The sequence below is a fragment of the Dendropsophus ebraccatus genome, chromosome 7 (assembly GCF_027789765.1).
Source record: "Dendropsophus ebraccatus isolate aDenEbr1 chromosome 7, aDenEbr1.pat, whole genome shotgun sequence".
Lineage (NCBI taxonomy): Eukaryota > Metazoa > Chordata > Amphibia > Anura > Hylidae > Dendropsophus > Dendropsophus ebraccatus.
Genome location: NC_091460.1, coordinates 106,480,316 through 106,503,967, shown reverse-complemented (window position 1 = coordinate 106,503,967; position 23,652 = coordinate 106,480,316). Strand labels below are relative to the sequence as shown.

The window sequence follows — 23,652 nt, the reverse complement described above, 5'->3', positions numbered from 1 at the left end:
ACTAAAAGGTAAAGTGTACTGTAAAAAATAGGGGGGTTTTATTAATAAAAAATCCCCTCCCCTAGTAAAAGTTTGAATCGCTCCCCTTTTCCCATTTTATAAATAAAAATAAATAAATAAACAAGCATGTTTGCGTAATCGACCGAACTATTAAATTATCACATTCCTGATCTTGCACGGTAAAGTGCAAAAACCCGCCAAAGTGCAAAATTGTGCATTTTTGTCACATCAAATCCAGAAATATGGTAATGAAAAGTGATTAAAATGTCGCATATATACAATCAAGGTACCAATCCAAAGAACAGATTATGGCACAAAAAATGACATCTCACACAGCCCCATAGAACAAAGGATAAAAGCGTTATAAGAATGGGAATGGAGCAGTTTTAAACACATAAGGGGAAGATTTATCAAACTGGTGTAAAGTAGAATTGTCTTATTTGCCCCTAGGAACCAATCAGATTTCAACTTTCATTCCTCACAGATTCTTTGAAAAATGAAAGATGCAATCTGATTGGTTGATAGGGGCAACTAAGACTAATTCTACTTTACACCAGTTTGATAAATCTCCCCCTTAGTTTTTTTAAAAAAAAAGGTTTTAATTTTTTAAAAGCAGTTAGATAAAATAAGTTATATAAATCACATATCGTTGTAATTGTACTGACTTGAGGAACATACATAACTTGTCTATTTTGCTATAGAACGAATGACGTAAACACAAAGGCCCCAAAATGAAAACAAATACCTTTTTTTTTTTTTTTTTTTTCAATTTCACTGCACCAATAATTTTTTTCTGGTGTCATAGCATATTGTAACGCCTGGACTAGTGGATCCACTGGACCGTCACCAGCGATGGCACTAACCTCCCCAGGGAGCGGAGTCTAAGGGGCCGCTGGTTTTCACCAGAGCCCGCCGCAAGGCGGGATGGACTTGCTGCGGCAGGCGACCCCCAGGTCGCTACCCCTGGCTTGGTTGCTGGTGACGGCAGGTGAGGCGTGGCAGGAGCAGTAGGCAGGAGATGGTGCTGCAGAGGTCAGTGGACGTAACCGCAGGTGACAGGCTATACACAGCAGCAATGGTGATGCAGGGGAACAGGAACCAGGAACAAGGACTAGGGACAAGGTGGCGGATAGGAATCAGGAACAGGGACTAGGAACCAGGTAACGGACGGGAATCAGGAACAACAGGGAGCTGGGCCAAACGCTATGGGAAGCATGTAGAGGCTCCAACACCTGTAGTGGGGCAGGGCTGGAATAAATAGGGAATGATTGGTGCAACTGGCCAATTAGGTGCGGACTGGCCCTTTAAATCTGAGGACAGCCGGCGCGCGCGCGCCCTAGGAGGCGGGGACGCGCGCGCCGGCCGGCACAGACGGAGGCAGGAGCGGGACCAGGTAAGGCGCCCCCCGGGGCCGAACATGTAGCAGCGCCGGGTCCCTGCACCGGGACCCCGGCAGCTGCATGAGATGGAGGGAGGTTGCGGCGGCGGCCCGGAGCACGGGACGCCGCCGCGGCCGTGACAGTACCCCCCCCCCCTTTGGCCTCCCCCTCTTTCTAACCTGCAGGAACCTCTTGATGAGATCTTGGCCCAGGATGTTAGCCTCGGGTTCCCAGGACCTCTCCTCAGGACCAAATCCTTTCCAGTCCACCAGGAAGAACCTTCTCCCTCTGACAGTCTTCATGGCCAGAATGTCCTTAACAGCGTAGACGTCGTCAGAGACGGCTTGTGGAGCAGAGAACGAAGACCTATCGGAGAACCGGTTCAGGACCACTGGTTTTAAGAGGGAAACATGGAAGGAGTTCGGAATCCGCATAGTGGGGGGTAGGCGGAGTTTGTAGGTGACAGGGTTGATGCGTCTTAGCACCGAGAAAGGACCGAGGAATCGAGGGCCCAACTTGTAGCTGGGGATCTTGAGTCGGACATATTTGGCCGAGAGCCAGACTTTGTCACCTGGGAGAAAATTCGTGGCAGGTCTCCTCTTCTTATCAGCCTGGTCCTTCATGCGTTCAGAGGCTTTGAGTAAGGACTGTCGAGTTTGTTCCCAGATCGATTGCAGGTCAGATAACAACTCCTCCACGGCTGGGACTTCAGAGGATGGAGAGAGAGGCAGAGGAGGACGAGGATGATGCCCGTAGACCACATAGAAAGGGGACTTGCCTGTGGAAGTCGAGTCCAAATGGTTATATGAGAATTCTGCCCATGGGAGTAGATCGGACCAGTTGTCTTGGCGGCTGGAAACAAAATGGCGTAGGTAGTTACCCAGAATCTGATTGACTCTCTCCACTTGCCCGTTAGTTTGAGGATGATAGGCCGATGAGAAGTCCAGCTTCACTTGGAGTTGCGAGCATAGGGCACGCCAAAATTTAGAGACAAATTGAGAGCCTCGGTCGGACACAATGTGAAGAGGAAGTCCATGCAGGCGAAAGATGTGTCGGAAGAACAACTGAGCCAGACGAGGAGCAGAGGGCAGACCAGGAAGGACCACGAAGTGAGCCATTTTAGAGAAGCGGTCCGTCACCACCCAAATAACTGTATTGCCCGCAGATGGAGGTAGGTCAGTGATGAAATCCATCCCAATGTGGTGCCAGGGATGATCTGGGACTGGCAAGGGCAATAGTAGGCCGGCAGGTCTTAGACGGGGAGATTTATTCCTGGCACAGACTGCACAGGAAGCCACAAAATCCTTGACATCCTGGAGGAGATTGGGCCACCAGTAGTGACGGGAGATCAATTGCCCGGTCTTTTGGGCTCCTGGATGCCCGGCTACCAAAGAGGAATGCCCCCACTTCAAGATGCGTTTACGGAGTGCGGGGCGCACATAAGTCTTCCCGGGAGGCAGTCTCTGCAGAGCAGAAGTGGCAACTGGTACTAGGCGGTCGGGAGGTATTATGTGACGAGGAGATTCCTCTTGCCCCATGACATCGGATGCTCGGGATAATGCATCGGCCTTTAGATTCTTCTCGGCTGGACGGAAGTGGATGGTATAGTTGAACCGAGAGAAGAAGAGGGACCACCGAGCCTGCCTGGGATTGAGGCGTTGAGCCGATTGGAGGTAGAGGAGGTTCTTGTGGTCCGTGTAGATGTTAACAGGGTGTTTAGCCCCCTCTAATAGATGACGCCACTCCTCCAGTGCCAACTTAATGGCCAGGAGTTCACGGTCCCCAATGGTATAGTTCCTCTCGGCAGGGGAGAAAGTCTTAGAGAAGAACCCGCAGGTTCTGGTCTTGCCTGATGTGTCCCTTTGCGAGAGAACGGCTCCTGCGCCCACAGAAGAAGCATCGACCTCGAGAGAAAACGGCCTGGAGACATCCGGGCGGACCAGAGCAGGAGCAGAGGCAAAGGCAGACTTGAGGCTATTGAAGGCTTGTTCGGCCTCTGGAGGCCAACGTCTGGGGTCCGCCTTCTTTTTAGTGAGAGCCACTATGGGTGCGACCAGGGTAGAGAAGTGAGGGATGAATTGCCGATAATAGTTGGCGAAGCCAAGGAAACGTTGGATGGCTCTAAGTCCCACAGGGCGTGGCCATTGAAGGACAGCTGCAAGCTTGGCTGGATCCATTTGTAGACCCTGGTCGGAAACGATATAGCCAAGAAATGGAAGACTGCGCTGATGAAAAACACACTTCTCTAGCTTGGCGTATAGATGGTTGGCCCGTAGTCTTCGTAGGACCTGACGCACTTGTGCCACATGAGTCTGCCGGTCCGGGGAGAAGACCAAAATGTCGTCCAAATAGACAATGACGCAGACATAGAGGAGGTCTCGGAAGATATCGTTCACGAATTCCTGGAAGACCGCTGGGGCATTGCATAGGCCGAATGGCATGACCAGATATTCGTAGTGCCCATCTCTGGTGTTGAAAGCGGTCTTCCATTCGTCTCCTTTACGAATACGGACCAAGTTATACGCTCCCCTGAGATCCAGCTTGGAGAAGATCTTAGCTCCACGAAGACGGTCGAATAGTTCAGGAATAAGCGGAAGAGGATAGCGGTTCTTAACAGTCACCTTATTCAAGCCCCGATAGTCTATGCATGGGCGGAGGGAACCGTCCTTCTTCTGAACAAAGAAAAATCCAGCGCCAGCTGGAGACGTGGATTTACGGATGAAGCCCTTTTGTAAGTTCTCCTGGATGTAGGAGGACATGGCTTCAGTCTCGGGCACAGAGAGAGGGTATACTCGACCACGTGGAGGAGAAGCCCCAGGAAGAAGGTCTATAGGGCAATCATAGGCTCGATGAGGTGGTAGTGAGTCCGCCTCCTTGGCCGAGAAAACATCGACAAAGTCTTGGTAATCCTCTGGTAGCCCGGATAGAGGCTTGACATTAGCAGGTGACCTTGTAGAGCACTTGGATTGAGGAGATCTCAGACACCGGTTATGACAGTCCTGGCCCCAGCTGAGAACCTCCCCAGTTCTCCAGTCCAGCCTAGGGGTATGGAATTGCAGCCAAGGAAGACCCAGCAGGAGGTTGGAAGAGGAATGGCGCAAGACATAGAAGGAGATCCTCTCCTGATGTAAGGCTCCCACCTGGAGGACTAGGGGTGCCGTCTGGCTGTACACCGCTTCGGTAAGAACCTCCCCCGTAACCGAAGAGATAGACCGGGGTTGGGCTAGCTGGATCACGGGTAGCCGCCATCTTTGGACCAACGAAGCAGAGATGAAACTGCCAGCAGAGCCAGAGTCGATGAGGGCAGTAGTCTGGAAAACTTGCCCAGAGGGTGTCTGGATGGAGACGGGCATAGTCAACCTTGGAGAGGTGGCATTCACACCTAGGGAGGCCTCTCCCACCGGACCTAGGTGCGAGCGTTTCCCGGACGCTGAGGGCGTTGGGGACATCTCTGCCGATAGTGATCCGCGCCACCGCAATAGAGGCAGAGATTCTGGTCCAGACGACGGTTCCTCTCATCAGTCGTCAGGCGAACACGTTCCACCTGCATAGGAACCTCTGGAAGCGACTGGGACATAGGAGCAACGGGATTCTGGAACACCGGTGCCAGCCGAGGATGGCGACGGGGCAGACTCAGACGCCGTCCTTGCCGGACCTCCTCCTCTCTCTCGGAAAACCTGGTGTAGACTCTGGTAGCCAGTAGGATAAGTTCGTTCAAGGAGGTAGGCAGGTCCCGGGCAGCGAGCACATCCTTCACTTGGCTGGACAGGCCTTTTTTAAAGGTGGCAATTAGAGCGGCCTCATTCCAGTCTAGTTCCGCAGCCAGGGTGCGGATCTGGATGGCGTAATCACCAACGGAGGAAGTACCTTGGGATAGATTGAGAAGAGCAGTCTCAGCCGAAGACGCACGGGCAGGTTCCTCAAAGACAGAGCGGAACTCGTCCAGGAAGATTCGAAAATTGGCAGCAACCGGATCATTACGGTCCCATAGTGGCGTGGCCCAGGCCAGAGCTCTTCCCTCCAATAGGCTGATAATGAAAGCCACTTTAGAGCGCTCGGTGGCAAACTGACTGCTTAAAAGTTCAATATACATAGTGCATTGGGTCAGGAATCCTCTGCACAACTTGGGGTCACCTCCATATTTACTTGGGAGAGCCAGTCGTAGTTTTGAAGAGGCTGCCGGAGGTGATGACTGCTGAGCTGTGGTATGCTGCTGAACGGCTGCAGTCAGTTGTTGAATCAGCTGTGACTGTTGCTGAATCTGTTGAGCCTGTAGGGCGACCACTCGGGCTACCTCGCGGATATCAGGCACCTCGCCGGGATCCATGGTTGGAGCCTACTGTAACGCCTGGACTAGTGGATCCACTGGACCGTCACCAGCGATGGCACTAACCTCCCCAGGGAGCGGAGTCTAAGGGGCCGCTGGTTTTCACCAGAGCCCGCCGCAAGGCGGGATGGACTTGCTGCGGCAGGTGACCCCCAGGTCGCTACCCCTGGCTTGGTTGCTGGTGACGGCAGGCGAGGCGTGGCAGGAGCAGTAGGCAGGAGATGGTGCTGCAGAGGTCAGTGGACGTAACCGCAGGTGACAGGCTATACACAGCAGCAATGGTGATGCAGGGGAACAGGAACCAGGAACAAGGACTAGGGACAAGGTGGCGGATAGGAATCAGGAACAGGGACTAGGAACCAGGTAACGGACGGGAATCAGGAACAACAGGGAGCTGGGCCAAACGCTATGGGAAGCATGTAGAGGCTCCAACACCTGTAGTGGGGCAGGGCTGGAATAAATAGGGAGTGATTGGTGCAACTGGCCAATTAGGTGCGGACTGGCCCTTTAAATCTGAGACAGCCGGCGCGCGCGCGCCCTAGGAGGCGGGGACGCGCGCGCCGGCCGGCACAGACGGAGGCAGGAGCGGGACCAGGTAAGGCGCCCCCCGGGGCCGAACATGTAGCAGCGCCGGGTCCCTGCACCGGGACCCCGGCAGCTGCATGAGATGGAGGGAGGTCGCGGCGGCGGCCCGGAGCACGGGACGCCGCCGCGGCCGTGACACATATTGTATGGAAAAATTAAGTACAATTAGTGGCGAAAAAAATAAGGGCTCATGTGGGTCTGTAGGTAAAAAAAAAAGCAAGCGCTATGGCCTTTTAAACACAAGGAGTAAAAAACAAAAATTAGCCCATTCCTGAAGGGGTTAAGATATTTCCACATATTGATTGGAGTCTCTTTTGGTAAGTTCATTTGACTGGACATGATTCTGTAATACAAATGCCTCTCTATATAAGGTCTCATCTCTGACAATGCATATCAGAGCAAAAACCAAGTCATGAGGAGGAAAGAACCGCCTGTAGAGCTGAAAAACTAAATTGTGTCTAGGGCTAGACCCAGAGGTGGTTACAAATACATTTCTGCTGAATGTTTCCAAGAGCATAGTGACCTTCAAAATTCTTTGCTTCGATTTGTGAAATAACCAGGGCTTTTCCTAGAGCTGGCTGCCCTATCAAACTATGTAATTGGTAGAGAAAGACCTTGGTAAGAGTCGTGACCAAGAACCCAATGGTCACTGACTGAGCTTCAAAGATTCTGTGTGCAGTTGGGAGAAACTTTTAGAAGGGCGACCATCACTGCAGTATGTCACCAATCTGGGCTTCATGGCAGAGTGGCCAGAAGGAAGCCTCTCATTAGTAAAAGACAAAGGAAACGCTACTATGATGCTGGGGGCATTGATCCAATAGATACTAGATGACACATGGATGCAATTATATGTTACTAAGCATTAGCCCCAACTCCGGATGACCCCTTTCATCAGTTAGTAGGCTTTATCTCTATAACCTTATGGGGGAGACTAAAAATACACTTTTACAATAAGATTGCTTTGTTGCCCGTAGCAACCAATCACAGCTCAGCTTTCATTTCCCATATTGCTCTGTTAAAATGAAACCTGAGCTGTGATTGGTTGCTATCAACAACAAAAAGGACTCTTCCTCTGAGACAGCACAATAACTTTGCCCCTATGTCTCTTACTATTTTAATAATACGCCCCTGTGCTTATATATGCCCCATGTTATTTTGACCGCTTGTATCACTAAGTGTCGCTTATTTCGGTTCCCTCCTACCTCAAGTATTACCACTTTAAAAGCTAAATGTAAGAAATACATTTTTTCGCTTTTTTTTTGTTTATCAATTTTCTACAGATTTGGGTGAGGGGCTAAAGCCACAGCCAATCTGATGTTTGTTTGTTTTTTGCATTTGTTCTTGTACATGTCTGAAGGCTACTTTTATTTGCGATTCAGACCTATGGATCTGCATATATAAGCACATTAGCATATTTTTCTCTATTTCGTATCAAAAATTAATATCAAAATTTTTGGTTTACCATATATGTTGAAGGTACACACTTGCAGTAGAAAAACGCACTCTGCGCTACCTCTGCAAGCTGAATAACCAGAAGGCAATGGCTGAGAGAGTATTATGTTACAGGTGGTGCTCAGCGGCTACACAGTAAATAGAGTCTCACATATAGATCAAGCAAGATAAATAGAAACTGCGGCAACTCACCGTTTGGTAGAAAAACTTCTTATTTATTGCGGATACAATCTTGTGCAAAAGAACATCAGGGGGTGCAGGGGAGGACATGCACACGGACATACAAGATGTGGTAGCGACGATCGTTTCGTGTGGGTTAGCCACACTTCATCTGGCTAACAACAGGTGAAGTGTTGTTAACCCACACAAAACGATCGTCGCTACCACATCTTGTATGTCCGTGCGCATGTAGTGGAAAGTAGTTAAATCATACTTACTAGGTCCCGTCACTGCCCAGTCACCACTTTTGTCCTCATGACAGCAAGAGAAAGGGGCCAATCTTCAAAAGAAAGCAAATTTGCATTTGCAAAATTGCTTCCTTTTGCATGTCCTATACCCCTTTAATGGTGTCTAGGGTTATTTCTACAATGGTAGCCCTGTAGGGGGCGCACTGTCGCACATAGTTCTTAGTTTACTTACATGCAAGATCAGAGGATAACACATATCAGGACATCCCATTTAACAGGACCACCCAAATGTAGCTATACGACAGGATATTTGGTTTATTATAGATCTCGTTCATGCTTATTGTGTGCCTTTTTAATATGCATACTTCGTGTGACACCCACACACTCATTGTGCTTCATATCTTTGCACCCTGCATTTTTATTTGTACATAATGCAATGCTGAGGCATATATATATATATATATATATACATACTTATACAGCCCTACTGTCTCTGCTGTACCTCTAATGACCCTTTACAGCTGGGCTCACAACAATCCTTCCCTGTAGCTGCTTGTAATATGACCTGCGCCTGAGCTGCTCAGCATTTGACAGTATCTGTGGCTTTGACGACAGTTACTATGGACGCCTTTGTCCTGCAGCTCCATTGGTTTCCTGCCCCTGGGTGGTTTCCTGCTCGCTCTCACACTTGCGCAGTAACACACTCAGGACCCTGTGCTGATAACTTTTCTTTGTATCTTAATGTTCCTGCATTTTGTTCCCTCTTTATGAACACGTCGGTGAGTGACTGATCCCTGCCCCAAATACTGATGAAAGATTATAGTGTGAACTGTATTATGATGCATTTTATTATGATGGACCTATGTATGTACACCATCTTAGGAATATGTACAGTATGTAATATAATTCATGTTATTACTTTTAATATATGTACTAGTGACGATGCATGATATATGTACTAGTGACTAGGGCTGAAAAGTTGGATGAATAAGGTTACCGATACAAGGTGACTTCAGTCACAACATTAGTTTTGTGCCCAAAGATTGCAGTGTCCCTCTTCAGGGATTTGCTCATTTAAGTAAATGGGATCACCCCCCCCCCTTCCCAAGTTGATTTCTGATAGCTGTACGGTCATGTACGCATCCTCTTTCACCTACATTAGCACTGGTTTGTGATAAGCAAACATGTTCGTAAATGTTCGTACGTATGTGACCCTAATTGTTCGTGTTCGCCAATCACGAACAATTTGTCGGAATGGTTTTAATGATAATTTTTAAACATATTCGCTCATCACTACCAGTGATATAGGGCGACTGCTAGAGTACAACATAGTGACTATGGCCACTTGCCCTTGCAGCTACAGACATGATGTAAGCCATGGGCACAACCTTTTTTTAACCATATTTAAGTTCTGCAGTCTCCTCTTTCCATAAATAAATAAATAAATAAATAAATAAATTGATAGATAGATAGATGCCGGGTGCTTGTTGTAGTTCCAATTTTTTTTGCACCTTACGTCTGGAGTGCCGTTGAACTTACTAGAATAGATAGATAGATAGATAGATAGATAGATAGATAGATAGATAGATAGATAGATAGATAGATAGGAGATAGATAGATGTATTTTGTTGTATTTCAACCTATTGCATATATGTCTTACATATTAGCTATAGGTTTAATATTATTATTTAACGGTGACAAAGTAAATATTTATAAAACATTCCTGTGTTTTCCAATATATTGTCATATATTGACATTTTTCACCTGCTTTGCTCTGCAGATCTAGTCTGTCCAGAGTGTGATTGGACGCTATCTGTTCTTCCAGATCTGTGACAATCCCAGCTCCATCCACACTGCTAAGGACACTGTCAGTGCGGAGATTTAAAGATGGAGGAAGAGGAGAGCGGGACTGCGATGGATGGAATTATAACTCAGTTTAACACCTACGAAGACTTTCTAGACTCACAGATCACCTCGCTAGACCTCTTCTATCTCGAGGTAACAATTTATAACATGATCATTGGTGTTAAAGGGCTATATCATTGTAATTGAAATACTGTATGCCATGTCAGGGCAGATTCTATGAAATTTCTCCGACAGTTCCCTCTGACATCTCACATGTGTCCAGGGCTTGGATTGTCTCTGGCGGCATGTGTAAGGTCAGAGGGAGACACAGCAATGACCTGCTCCTTTATCACACCAATGAGTTCTGTCCTCACTCCCATGATGCCGAACCAGGAAATGAGAGCAGGTGCGGCGGGACCTAGCTAAAAAGGAGGAGATGGAGGAGAAAAACCCTTTAAGCAAAGGTCATCAATTGGACTACGGATCTTTCAGTTCATCACCACTGTGTTCCCTCTCATTTTCTGGTTTGGAGGGAAGTGTCACGGGTGTGTGTGTGTGTGGGGGGGGGAATGGGGAGTAAGGAAGGGATGCTAAGCTGCTTCAGCTTTCCATCTCTGTCTTCCAGTGAGATCCCAGATGGCCCCAGAGACATTCCACAAGTCCTAGAGCTGTCTAGGATCTGAGTGGGAAACATTAAAGCTGTAGATTATACTGACCAGTGCTCCCCCAGGTCCTGGCCACCGAATGACGTCACAGCCAGGCCACCGCTCATAGAGCCGAGAGGGGTGGTTGGAAACATAAAGAAAGTAAGGGGCCAAAATGCAAAACAAAGCAATTTTGCTAATGCAAAGTGCAGCGTGCCAGAGCATGGAGGGGAGAATGATGGTGCTACTAGTAGTTGTAAGCCCTTAGGTGGCTAGGCCTCTACTGTGTGTAGCGCTGGGCTCTGGAATGAGGAGAGGCACTGAGAGCTGCAGAGAGAGAGAGAGGGTGCTGTTATCTCCAGGATGGCTGGGCCTTGTGGTGCACTGAAGCTTACTCACAGACTTGTCATGGTCTCAGGTGGGCACGAGAGCAGACTACTCTCAGGCGCTTCCCTTCTCTCTCTCTTCTGGTGGCTGCTGTAGAGGCTGCTGTAGAGACTGCACCTGTATATAAGATGGTTGGTGGTGTGGACATGTAGTTACCCCAGGGCCAACCCCAAATACTGTTGTCCGGCAAGATGGTCCTTGATGATGGTGAGGTGCAGGAGGACCAGACAACAGGAAGACAAGGAGGGTTGCGGTGTAACAATAACTCCTTTACTGAAAACTTACAGGCACTTGTACAGTTCAATCGTATAATACTGGCGGCCTTGAATGGGTTAGGGCCCTATTACACGGGACGGTTCTTGTGTGAAAAATCGTTATATTGTTCGAATTTAAACAATAATCGTTCTGTGTAATTGCAGGCAACAATCGAAAAATTGTTCGTATGTCGTTCATCGTTGATTTAGGTCTGAACCTAAAATTATCGTTAAACGTTTGCTGTAATTCCACATTGGTTCGCTTAAGTTCCGCATTTTTTCACTAATCTTTTAGTGTAATTGCACATTGTTCATCATAATAAACGATCATAGTAACGATCTCAATAACGATCGTAGTAACAATCATATCTAACGATTATGTGTAGCGATTCTGTGTAATATGGTGAACGATTTCAGGTTAACGATATCTCGTTTGCAATTGTTTATTGTTAATCGTTAAAAATCGCTCCATGTAATAGGACCCTTACTGTGCTTTGTGTGGATAGTGTAGAGAGATGATCTGCCTCAGACCTTGGTTTGTCACAACGTGTGGGATGCTGGTGGGCACTGTGATCCAGTGGTCCTTCTCCCCAATGGTACTTAAGTCTTTCCCTCCCTGTCAACTAGGGGGCTTTCTAATTTAGTATTCAAGTATACAATTCCTGTTAGTCTTCTAAGGTCCTTTTTCAACCTCCTCATTGAATTCCAGAAAGAGATGGTTCAGAGGCCTAAGTTAGCTCTGCTACCTAATATACCTAAAGTACCTTTTGTTTCTGTAGATACTCCTGAAGGACTCTCTCTCTTACTTCCAGCTTTCCCCCATCTGTGGTTCAGTTTGTCTTCCTTCTCCTTTATCTCTTTCCCCTTATTCAGCACCAAACAGGCTTCTCTGGCTGACCAGGCCTTGACTGGCCTGCTCACAGAACAGCCACTAGCTGCACTAAACACAGACCTGAACTGACTACTACTTCCTGTTACAGCTAGGGTTTTGTGTGGGGCATAAACTGGAAACTACTACACTACCTCAAGCAGTTCCCACTAAAGACTGCGGGTGTCACTGTTGCCAAACAGTTTGTGTAGTGTGAGTGTAGGGCAGGCATGTCCAAAGTCCGGCCGGAGGGCCATTTGCGGCCCGCGTTCCGAACTTTTACGGCCCCCCAGGTATCCAGCTTGCTATTATCTGCCTGTGTTATAAAGCATATAGCATGTAGCATGTAAAATGGTCGGCCCTCGCACATGTTCACTTCATCAAATTTGGAAAAGTTTGGACATGCCTGGTGTAGGGCATTCTTTGCCTGCCAGTTAGGCTAGGTTCACACTGCGTTTTTGTAATCGTTTTTTTGCAAAAAACTGATGCATTTGTGTGCATCCGTTTTGATCCGTTTTTCTATTGAATTCCATTGTAAAAAAAAAAAAAAAAAAACACGGATCAAAACGGATCCGTTTTTTTGGGCAGACACAAAACGGACCACGCAATGGTTTAATTTTTTTTTTTTGTGGCCCGGATCATGTCCCCGAACTGAATCTGTAACACCTACAGATGTGTGTATAGGGCCACATGAACTGCATGAGTGAAATGATGTGTGAAAAGGGCCATAATGTCACATGATTCATCCGAATATAACAAACTTTTAGGACCCAACTTTCAACACACAATAGAATAATATGCATGTTTGGGTCTATTATACAGCATACACTTTCTAGAGCAACATTACAAGTCTATTAATGAAAATCTAATTCCTAGGTAAAAAGAGGGACATGTAAGGGGCAAAGAGAGACAGAGGGATGTGGATCAAAAATAGGGACTGACATGGGAGGTATGCATATACAGTTGGTGAACAGATACCATCCTAGGTCCAGCCGCAGGAATTGTACCATGGCTTGGGGTGCTGAGATTGAGATTGCAGCAGGTGGGCTTGATGTTTTTGCTATTTCACTTGTCACAGTGGCCAGGAGTGGCGATACCTACCCCAGACACTGGCACTGGTACTTGTAAGGGTAGCACAAGGTGTGGGTGCAGGTGCGGTGACAAAGTCCAGCACTTAAAGGGGTATTCCCCTCAAAATTATTTTTGCATTAATACGTTGCCCACCCCTGGCTTTCCATCTTTCCAATATAAATGTATTATAAATTTTGTACAGTTTTTGCTGTTATCTAGGTGCACTCACCCCCACCAAATGCATAAAATCATCAGCTCTCAGTCCAACCCGACACGCTCCCTTCTCCTGGCCCGCACCCTCCAAGACGGCATCACGTGTCCTCCTTCTCTTCAATGGGCGGGTTAGCGCTTCTAACCCAGCCAAACTGAAGTAAAGGAGGACATTGCCGGCGGTGGCTGCTGTTGGAGAGGGAGACAGTGATCCCCGCCTCCCTCTCTAACAGCAGCCCCCCCCAGCCCCAGAGCTCACCCCCTGACAGTGCCACCTCACCTAACTGGCGGCCGTCACCTCTGTTACCCGCGGCACCCACTTGCTGCAGCGCTTATCGGCGGCACCCCCTCCCCCGCTCATTTGCGGCACCTCCCGCGGCACCGGCACCTCTGTGGGAGGGAGTCAGCGGCCGGCCAGATAGTGAGGTGCGGCGCGGGTGGGTGGGAGTCAGCAGCGCAAAGCGGGGAGGAAGCCGGGAGGAGGAGGGGGAGCGGCAGGGGGCATGAAAAGCAGCCCCTGTGTGAGTGGCGGGATGTGATAGGCATAGCACAGGTACTACTCCCCCATTATCTGCAGATAATGGGGGAGTAGTACTTTGTATATGTGCCCACCACCGAGCAGGGAGGGAGGGTGGAGGTAGATGGCACTTCTCTCCCTCCCTGCTTGGTGCCCTGCAAATGTATTCATTGAATACATTTATGGGATACTTTGGGGAGCAAGGACACTTGCTCTCCAAAGTATTCCATAAATGTATTCATGAAGTCACAAAAGTACAGTGCATAACATTACATTCACATACACTGTAATTCCTATGGAGTGTCTCCTTTAACACAGTATACTGTACAACTTGGCAGGTGCATAGTTGTCAACAGTCCTGGTTTTGCCAGGACTGTCCCAGATTACGGGACGCCCCCGTAACGGCTCCCAATACAAACCATAACCTGAGTAAGAAGTAAAGTAAACTTGCCAGTATTGGCTGGACGCTGTATATTCTGCCTGCAGCCACCAGATGCCGCTCTCTCCTCCCAGCTACAGGGCCTGGCAGGGACACCAATCCTGTCTCTGGGCTAGAAGAGCCTGAAGGAAATGAAAATGGCTGTGTGCTGCAGGGAGCCAGGTAATAATGAGGTGCCCACATGAGGGAGATTATGGTGAGGGAGGAAAAGCTATAAACATAGGTGTGAGAGGCTAGTAGACTAGTAATCAAAGCTGTGACTGGTATACACTGTATACACAGCTCTGATTGCCAGTCTCCTAGTCTTTCACACCAATGTATATAGCTTTACCTCCTTTAGCATCATCCCCTCATGTGGGCTCCTCATTATACCATCAGTCTCACATCACACTGTTTTATACTGGTGGTATAATGGGGGGCCCACATGAGGGGGATGATGCTTAAAGAGGTAAAGTTCTAGTCTGCCCCAGCTACCCCCAGTCTGCCCCAGTTACCCCCCCAGTCTGCCACAGTCACCCCCCAGTCTTCCCCAGTCACCCCCCCCAGTCTGCTCCAGCCATCCCCCAGTCTGCCTTAGCTACCCCCAGTCTGCCCCAGTCACCCCTAGTCTGCACCAGTCACCCCAGTCTGCTGCAGTAACCCCCAGTCTTCACCAGTCACCCCCAGTCTGTTCCAGTCTCCCCCAGTCTGCTCCAGTCACCTCCAGTCTGCCCCAGCTACCCCCTATCTTCCCCAGTCACCACGCAGTCTGCTCGTTACCCCCAGTCTGCCCCAGTCTTCTCCAGTCACCCCCAGTCTGCTCCAGCTACCCATATTCTCCCCAGTCACCCCCAGTCTGCTCCAGTCTCCCCCCAGTCACTCTCCAGTCTCTCCCAGTATGCTCCAGTCACCCCAGTCTGCCCCAGCTACCCCCCTGTCTTCCCCAGTCACCCAGCAGTCTGCTCCAGTCACCCCCAGTCTGCCTCAGCTACCCCTATTCTACACAGTCACCACCAGTCTGCTCCAGTCTCCCCCCAGTCACCCCAAGTATCCTCCAGTCACCCCCAGTCTGCCCCAGTCTCCGCAATCTGCTCCAGTCACCCCTAGTTTGCCCCAGTCTATTGCGGTCTACTCCAGTCACCCCCAGTCTGCCCCAGCTACCCTAGTCTCTCACACCAATGTATATAGCTTTACCTCCTTCAGCATCATCCCCTCATGTGGGCTCCTCATTATACCATCAGTCTCACACCACACTGTTTTATACTGGTGGTATAATGAGGGGCCCACATGAGGGGGATGATGCTTAAAGAGGTAAAGTTCTAGTCTGCCCCAGCTACCCCCAGTCTGTCCCAGTCTGCCCCAGTCACCCCTAGTCTGCACCAGTCACCCCAGTCTCCTGCAGTAACCCCCAGTCTGCCCCAGCTACCCCCAGTCTGCTCCAGTCACCCCCAGTCTGCCCCAGCTACCCTAGTCTCTCACACCAATGTATATAGCTTTACCTCCTTCAGCATCATCCCCTCATGTGGGCTCCTCATTATACCATCAGTCTCACACCACACTGTTTTATACTGGTGGTATAATGAGGGGCCCACATGAGGGGGATGATGCTTAAAGAGGTAAAGTTCTAGTCTGCCCCAGCTACCCCCAGTCTGTCCCAGTCTGCCCCAGTCACCCCCCAGTCTGCTCCAGCCATCCCCCAGTCTGCTCGTTACCCCCAGTCTGCCCCAGTCACTCCTAGTCTGCACCAGTCACCCCAGTCTGCTGCAGTAATCCCCAGTCTACACCAGTCACCTGCAGTCTGCTCCAGTCACCCCCAGTCTGGCCCAGCTACCCCATGTTTTCCCCAGTCACCCCGCAGTCTGCTCCAGAAACCCCAAGTCTGCCCCAGTCTGCTCCAGTCACCCTCAGTCTGCTCCAGTCACCCCCAGTCTGCCCCCAGCTACCCCTATTCTCCCTAGTCACCCCCAGTCTGCTCCAGTCTCCACAGTCTGCTCCAGTCACCCCTAGTCTGCCCCAGTCTCTTCCGGTCTACTCCAGTCACCCCCAGTCTGCTGCAGTTACCCCCAGTCTGCCCCAGCTACCCCCAGTCTACCCCAGCTACCAAGTTTTCAAGGTTTCATGGGGCCCCATGCAGTTGTTTGCTATGGGGCCTCATGACTCCTGGCTACACCCCTGCCCCTCATCTGTTCCTGTACTACTACACCCCTCATGCAGGGGTGGATTAACTTTACCATAGGCCCCGGGCTGCTCACCAAGCCTGGGCCCCCCCACCCCACTGTAACTATGGCAGCACTAGCCTGGCGTTCATAGTACAGGACAGATAATGTCATGATGACCTGATTAGTGCAAAATTGCCATAAAAAAACAGTGATTTTTTGCAAATCATGGCGGAAGTGTAGCCAGGAGACAGTACACCACTGAAAGTATAAGTCTTTTTGGGTGGTCATGGGCCCCCCAGGAGCTCAGGGCCCCGGGCTGTCGCTCAAAACGCCCCTATTATAATCCACTACTGCCCTCATGTGTTCCTGTACTACTACTACACCCCTCATCTGTTCCTGTACTACTAAACCCCTCATCTATACCTGTACTACTACTACTACTACTACTACACACCTCATCTATACCTATACTACTACTACACCCTTCATTTGTTTCTGTATTACTACACCCCTTGTCTATACCTGTACTACTACTACACCCCCCATCTAGTCCTGTACTACTACTACTGCAACCCTCATCTATTCCTGTACTACTCCTGTACTACACCCCTCATCCTTTTGTGTTGTTCTGACTGTAAAGTTCTAACTGGAAAATTCTGGGAAAAAAACCCAAAACACTGGTGACAAGCCAAACCACACCCACAATAAGCCACACCCCTTGTTGTCAATGTTAAAGTGTCCCTGGAAATATTTTTCAAATGTTGGCAACTATGCAAGTGCAGGTACAGGTTATAGTAGTGACTTGAAGTGATAGTGAGCAAAGACGTGTAGCTTGACTTGAGTAGGAAAGTATACTTGTGCTGAGGAGACGCTTGACTTGAATATCAGAGAAGTACGTTGATCCAGAATGGATTTCTTGTTTATTCCATATGGGAAGTCTGCAACATATATTTCCGATATAAAGCTAAAAAACATTTATACTGCAAACACAGTTGGACTGAAAAGTGTGGTAGTCTGCATTATTCCCTTTGGCAAACCCTGACCCCGATTGGCCTCTATTGGGCGAATAGGTCTCTATGGCTCCATTTACTACATGCACTAGGATTATCTAAGCACTTGTATTGAAGGGAAGCTGTGAGATCACTGGTAAATGCAGCATGAACCGAGCCTTTTTGTCCCATCTGTAAGATGTTTGTGCATTCTGCATGCATTTACACCAATTTCCGTCAAGCAGTCTGGTTTTCATTCATGACCTCACAATCACTAGAAGGATTCTCATAAAACTGGCTACACTCTGTATGTTTATCAGCCATATTGTTCATTATATGAGGCAATTTGGGACACATGTTGCTGGGACAGCTTAAAGTATCCCTAGAGCAGCTCCTGGTAGTAATATAGGTACTGTATTTAGAAATCAGAGCTTTTACCACTTATCTGGAAGTATATTGTCCCCAACAGCATCCCCATGTATCCAAATCCATTATGATAACACAGTCACGGACCAATTTATGGCCAGTAATTATGGTACAAGAGACTTATGACCAATGTGGGTCCTAGATATCAGACACCAAGTGATCACCTAGTTATCACCTATGGATAGGTGATAACTTTTAATCTTGGGATAATCTCTGTAAATCCCTATTCTGAATTTACTAAGAGAGTATTTGAAACTGGATCAGTTTAATAAGGGGAATTCCAACATAAAAATAACTTGTCTCCTATCCACAGCAGGGGACAAAGAAGAAATTGTGGGAGGTCTGACCTCTGTACCCCCCGGCCATCTCCAGATCAGCCCCTGCATCCTATGTTTTAAATACAGATGTGGGTACGACACATGACCTGTAGCTTTATTTATTCTCTATGGAGCTGCTATATACAGTATCATCACACCGTGACCACTACAAAGTGACTGATACCATCATACCATGGCAATCCCTTAAAGGTCTTCTGCACATGTTTGTATTGATTTTGCAGCCTGTAATCCAAGGATGGCCCATGGTGTTTTATCAATGGTCTCCCTGTAGTCACAGACCATGAGGCCGATAGAAGTCTGGGAGCCTGTACTGCAGATCTGGACCTTTCTTTGACATGTCCAAACCTTTTTGATTTGGGCTTTTGGCAAATGCACAGACTTTGGAATCCACAATGATGTCCATTGGCCTATACAATACAGTGGGTCCAGGGGCGTAGCTAAAGGTTGATGGGCCCTGGTGCAAAATGTTAGCTTGGGGCCCCCCATCTCACCCGATCAGGCAAAGTCATATCTAACGTTATATCCAATTACTCTAATGTGCCACCATCTTCTAATGCACTGCCTCCACCTCATGTACTGCACTACTGCCCCCTATAATTAATGGACTGTACTGTGTCATTGTCTAATCATTGTATTCCAATCTTTGACTCTCCAGCTGAAAAACTACAACTCTAAACATCAACTGCAACCTGAAGAGCCAAATGCTGCAAAACTCCTATAATAAACTATCAGCAGGGCACGATGAAGTTTGAACTTCTGCAACCTGGAGAAGTCACCTGATATCACCTGCAGTCCTATGTAACACCACAGATAACAGTGATATCCCTCTGAGTACAGATAATGTAGTAGTCACCTGCAGTCCTATGTAACACCACAGATAACACAGTAATATCTGAGTACAGATAAAGTAGTAGTCACCTGCAGTCCCATGTAACACCACAGATAACACAGTGATATCTCTGAGTACAGATAATGTAGATATAGACTCCCCTGTGTAGCCCCCCCCCCCACAGTGCAGACCCCCGTGTAACCCTCTCATAGTATAGACCCCCTGTGTAGCCCCCCTCCCATAGTATAGACCCCTTGTGCAGCCCCCCTCATAGTATAGACCCCTTGTGCAGCCCCCCCAGTATAGACCCCTTGTGCAGCCCCCCCCAGTTTAGACCCCCTGTGTAGATCCCCCACAGTACAGACCCCCTGTGTAATCCTCTCATAGTATAGACCCCCTGTGTAGCCCCCCTCCCATAGTATAGACCCCTTGTGCAGCCCCCCCTTATAGTATTGACCCCTTGTACAGCCCCCCAGTATAGACCCCTTGTGCAGCCCCCCAGTATAGACCCCCTTGTGCAGCCCCCCAGTATAGACCCCTTGTGCAGCCAAGCCCCCCAGTATAGACCCCTTGTGCAGCCAAGCCCCCACCCCCCAGTATAGACCCCTTGTGCAGCCCCCCCAGTATAGACCCCCTTGTGCAGCCCCCCCAGTATAGACCCCCTTGTGCAGCCCCCCCAGTATAAACCCCTTGTGCAGCCCGTCCCCAGTATAGACCCCTTGTGCAGCCCGCCTCCCAGTATAGACCCCTTGTGCAGCCAAGCCCCTGCCCCCCAGTATAGACCCCTTGTGCAGCCCCCCCCCAGTATAGACCCCCTGTGTAGATCCCCCACAGTATAGACCCCCTGTGTAACCCTCTCATAGTATAGACCCCCTGTGTAGCCCCCCCATAGTATAGACCCCTTGTGCAGACCCCCCTTATAGTATAGACCCCCTTGTGCAGCCCGCCCAGTATAGACCCCTTGTGCAGCCCGCCCCCAGTATAGACCCCCTTGTGCAGCCCCCCCCCAGTATAGACCCCCTTGTGCAGCCCCCCCCCAGTATAGACCCCTTGTGCAGCCAAGCCCCCCCCAGTATAGACCCCTTGTGCAGCCCCCCCCCCCCCGTATAGACCCCTTGTGCAGCCCCCCACATCACAACATTTATGTAAAAAATGAAAGTATGAGGACCATACTTCGGTAGTAGAAACAGAGTGCAAGGCCCCTTCCTTCTGATAGATGGCTACTCTGCACTAACTAGTGACAGAAGCCATCATCAAGGTTTTGGATTGAGACTCATTTAGACCTGTTCTTCAGGTGTCTTCATTCTCAGACCAACTCTTTATACCAGGGGTCCTCAACTGGTGGACCGTGGTCCGCGTTCGGAGGCCAGCTGTCCGGACCCCGGCTGCAGCTCAGTATACCTGTATACTGAGCTGCACTCTGCACAGTTACTATGAGCGTTCGTAGTTACCGTGTGGCAGCACCTACAGAGAGGGAGCTATTGGCTTCCTCCCTGTCAGTCACTCTTGTGGTCGCAGTGGTCACAAGAGGCCGCACTCTGCCTCTGGTTTCGGCGCTCGAGTGACATCACTGCGCCGGAGCCAGGACAAGGGGAGAGCTGCCTCTAGTTACTGCTGCAGTGCGGCCACAAGAGCAAAGAGAAGAGGAGACGCCCAAACCCAGGTGAGTATAAGTGTTTGTTTTATACGTTATACTATATGGGAGGGGGAGCGCACAGGGAAGAATATATACTACTGGGAGAGCGCACGGGGGGGGCTCTATACTACTGGGGGGGACAATATACTACTGGGGGGAGTGCACAGGGGGGCTATATACTACTGGGGAGCACACAGGGGGGCTATATACTACTGGGGAAGCGCACAGGGGTCTATATACTACTAGGGAAGCAACAGGGGGGCTATATACTACTGGAGGAGCACACAGGGGGGCTATATAAGGGCTGGTGAGAGAGAGAAAAAAAGTAATTTTCCCACTAATAAGTATCAATTCTGTATGTAAATTGTTCAACAACGTTTGTGAAAAGTAAAAAAACAACACATTTACTACTGATGCTCAGCTCGGACCTTAACTTGACAAAAGACCCCGGTAAGTGGACCTTCACTAAAAGTTGTTGAGTACCCTTGCTTTATACTATAGTTAAGATGGTATACAGTGTCCTGTCATGTTCCATTGTTCACTTATTCTTCAGTTGCTAAAATATATTGTATTTCCAGAAATATAACTACTGTAAGTTACAGATGCAACACATTTGAACAGTAGAGAAGAATCTATCTTACTGCTTTATACTTTCTTTGCCTTTTATTCTATGTACAAAAATGAAAACATCTCTCCTTCATGGTGTTGGAACCACGTGTCGACCTTTAGGATTCAAGAAGATAGGTCAGATTAAATAAGGTGAAGTTTAGGGTTATATACAGTATTGTCTGTATGTTCTCATTACACAGCCTGCATCCATCATTGGCTGTACTTTGCTTCTGTACTTTTTGCAGCAATGGTATACAAAGCCACTAGATGGCAGTAGTCATTCGTTTTTCTCAGCAAAAAATCTTCCGCTTACTGTACTTTTAGATGGCATAGCTTTGTGAACATAACCACCTATGATAATGATGATGTTCATAACATTGCCTAAAAAATAACTGCACAGTAGTACTGGACTTGAATAGTAATGAAGAGAACAATAATCACTAGAAAGTCTTTTGTATTCTGTCTCCTTTAAATGACAGCTCAGAAGCTTCCAAGATATCTATTAGACTATGTTATCAGTGTCGCTATTATTTATGTATTATAATATTATTAATTTTAGTTTTCTATTGTAATTGACGAACAGCAGTTACAGCAGCAAGTGGGGTCTACAAATTCCTATTCTCCCATATATCATGTTTATAGAGGTACTTTTTTTTTTTCGTTTTTGATCAACTGGTCTCAGAAAGTTATTCAGATTAGTAAACTACTTCTATTTAAAAATCTCCTGTCTTCCAATACTTATCAGCTGCTGTATGTCCTACAGGAAGTGGTGTATTCTTTCCAGTCTGACAGTGCTCTCTGTTGCCACCTTTGTCCATGTCATGAACTTTCTAAAGCAGGAGAGGTTTTCTATAGGGATTGCTACTACTGTGGACAGCTATGTCCAGCAGAGAGCACTTTGTCATTTTAAATGCAAGTTACTGTTTATTATAACAAATGTTCCCCCCCCCCCCAAGAAAAATCTTTTTATTACAGAAATAATATTTCTCGAGTATAATTTAATAGCATATTGTAAACATGTAACTTATGGAGTCTCACCTTTGCTTGGTGTCCTTCCTGGGAGGGATAGCTGGCTATTCCTGTGTTTTGAGATGGCTAATGAGGCTCTGCAGACTCTTTTGCATAGATTAAAAAATAGTATATCCCTTAAATTAGTCCTTAGTCCATAGAGATGGGATCCCAAAGACTAGCTGAATAGACAAAACATGGCTTTAGATAATAGTTCTCATAGTCCTGATATCTTAGAAGCCCCTCATGCTGTGCCGTCCCACCCTATATGCTGAACATAAATCCAATACATAATATGGCTGAGAATGGAAGAGTACTTCTACCCAGTAGCGGATTACAATAGGTCCATTTCGGGCTTATACTTTCAGTGGTGTATTATCTCCAGGCTACAGTTTGGCCATGATTTGCACAAATTAGAGCAAACCTGCAGCCAGGAGACAATGCAGTAACATTAGATAACATACTAAAGGACCTTATCATGTGACAATGATGTCACCACGGGTCCTTTACAGGCTGAATTATGGAAGAAAAAGACTAAAGCTAGTGTCGTCATAGTTACAGTGGGTTGAGGGGGGCCCAAGCTTGGAGAACAGCCCGGGGCCCATGGTAAAGTTAATCCGCCCCTGCTCCTACCTCTGTGTCCTCAGTAGACATATACAGACCCAGTGGAGGATAGAGATAAAGGAGCATGGGCACGAGCTGCTCCATGATCGGTGATATTATGGACGGTATTACCGCATGGGGGAGGGGATTCTGATATCAGCCCTACGAGGAACACAGGGAGCTTATGTCAGTAAGTGCAATAAATCATTTTACTATAAAGTGGCCAACCACTTTAACTAAAGTTATTCAAGAAAATGCAAAGTAAATTCGTATTGCTGACAGGGTATGCTGTGCTGTTAAAGCAATAGATTGAGCAGCTGGGCCATACTGTTATAGAGAAGAACATGTCATTGTATTATCTAGTAAGCAATGATCCTGAAGGGAATTCTAGGGCAGAGCTAATCTGACATTCGCAGGGAAGTTTATGTAAATGCACTTAGATTTCTGTCCAGACCCCATATTGTGTGAAACTGCTCCCTAGATTTCTGTAGGTGTGTTAGCAGTGTCTGAACTAGCTTATACATCCTCCACTGCTTTCACATGATCTCACTATTGTCATACCTCCCAAGGTTTTCATTTCTAAACTTACTCAAACCACTCCTCGGAATTAGACTTATTTTCCAGCCACAAGCCCAACTCTCTAAGTACAGGCCCATTTGATGGATGAGTTGGGACACGGGAAGGTATTTGG

The 23,652-nt window shown here is 48.0% G+C and overlaps 1 protein-coding gene across 5 annotated transcripts in view; it reads left to right on the top strand.

Annotated features, from left to right (window-relative positions):
- Positions 1-7,356: 7,356 nt before the first annotated feature.
- The window catches only part of CFAP299 (cilia and flagella associated protein 299), a 264,261-nt gene continuing 247,965 nt past the window's right edge, over positions 7,357-23,652 (top strand). The window contains exons 1-2 of one of the 5 annotated variants that reach the window (XM_069976697.1): positions 7,357-7,522; positions 9,976-10,148. In XM_069976697.1, the coding sequence (XP_069832798.1) occupies positions 10,038-10,148 (111 nt within the window). In that variant the 5' untranslated portion in view covers positions 7,357-7,522; positions 9,976-10,037. Of the gene's footprint in view, positions 7,523-8,829; positions 8,930-9,930; positions 10,149-23,087; positions 23,152-23,652 lie in introns of those variants that run through there. The other 4 variants (XM_069976695.1, XM_069976696.1, XM_069976694.1 and 1 more) reach the window with 4 other exon arrangements.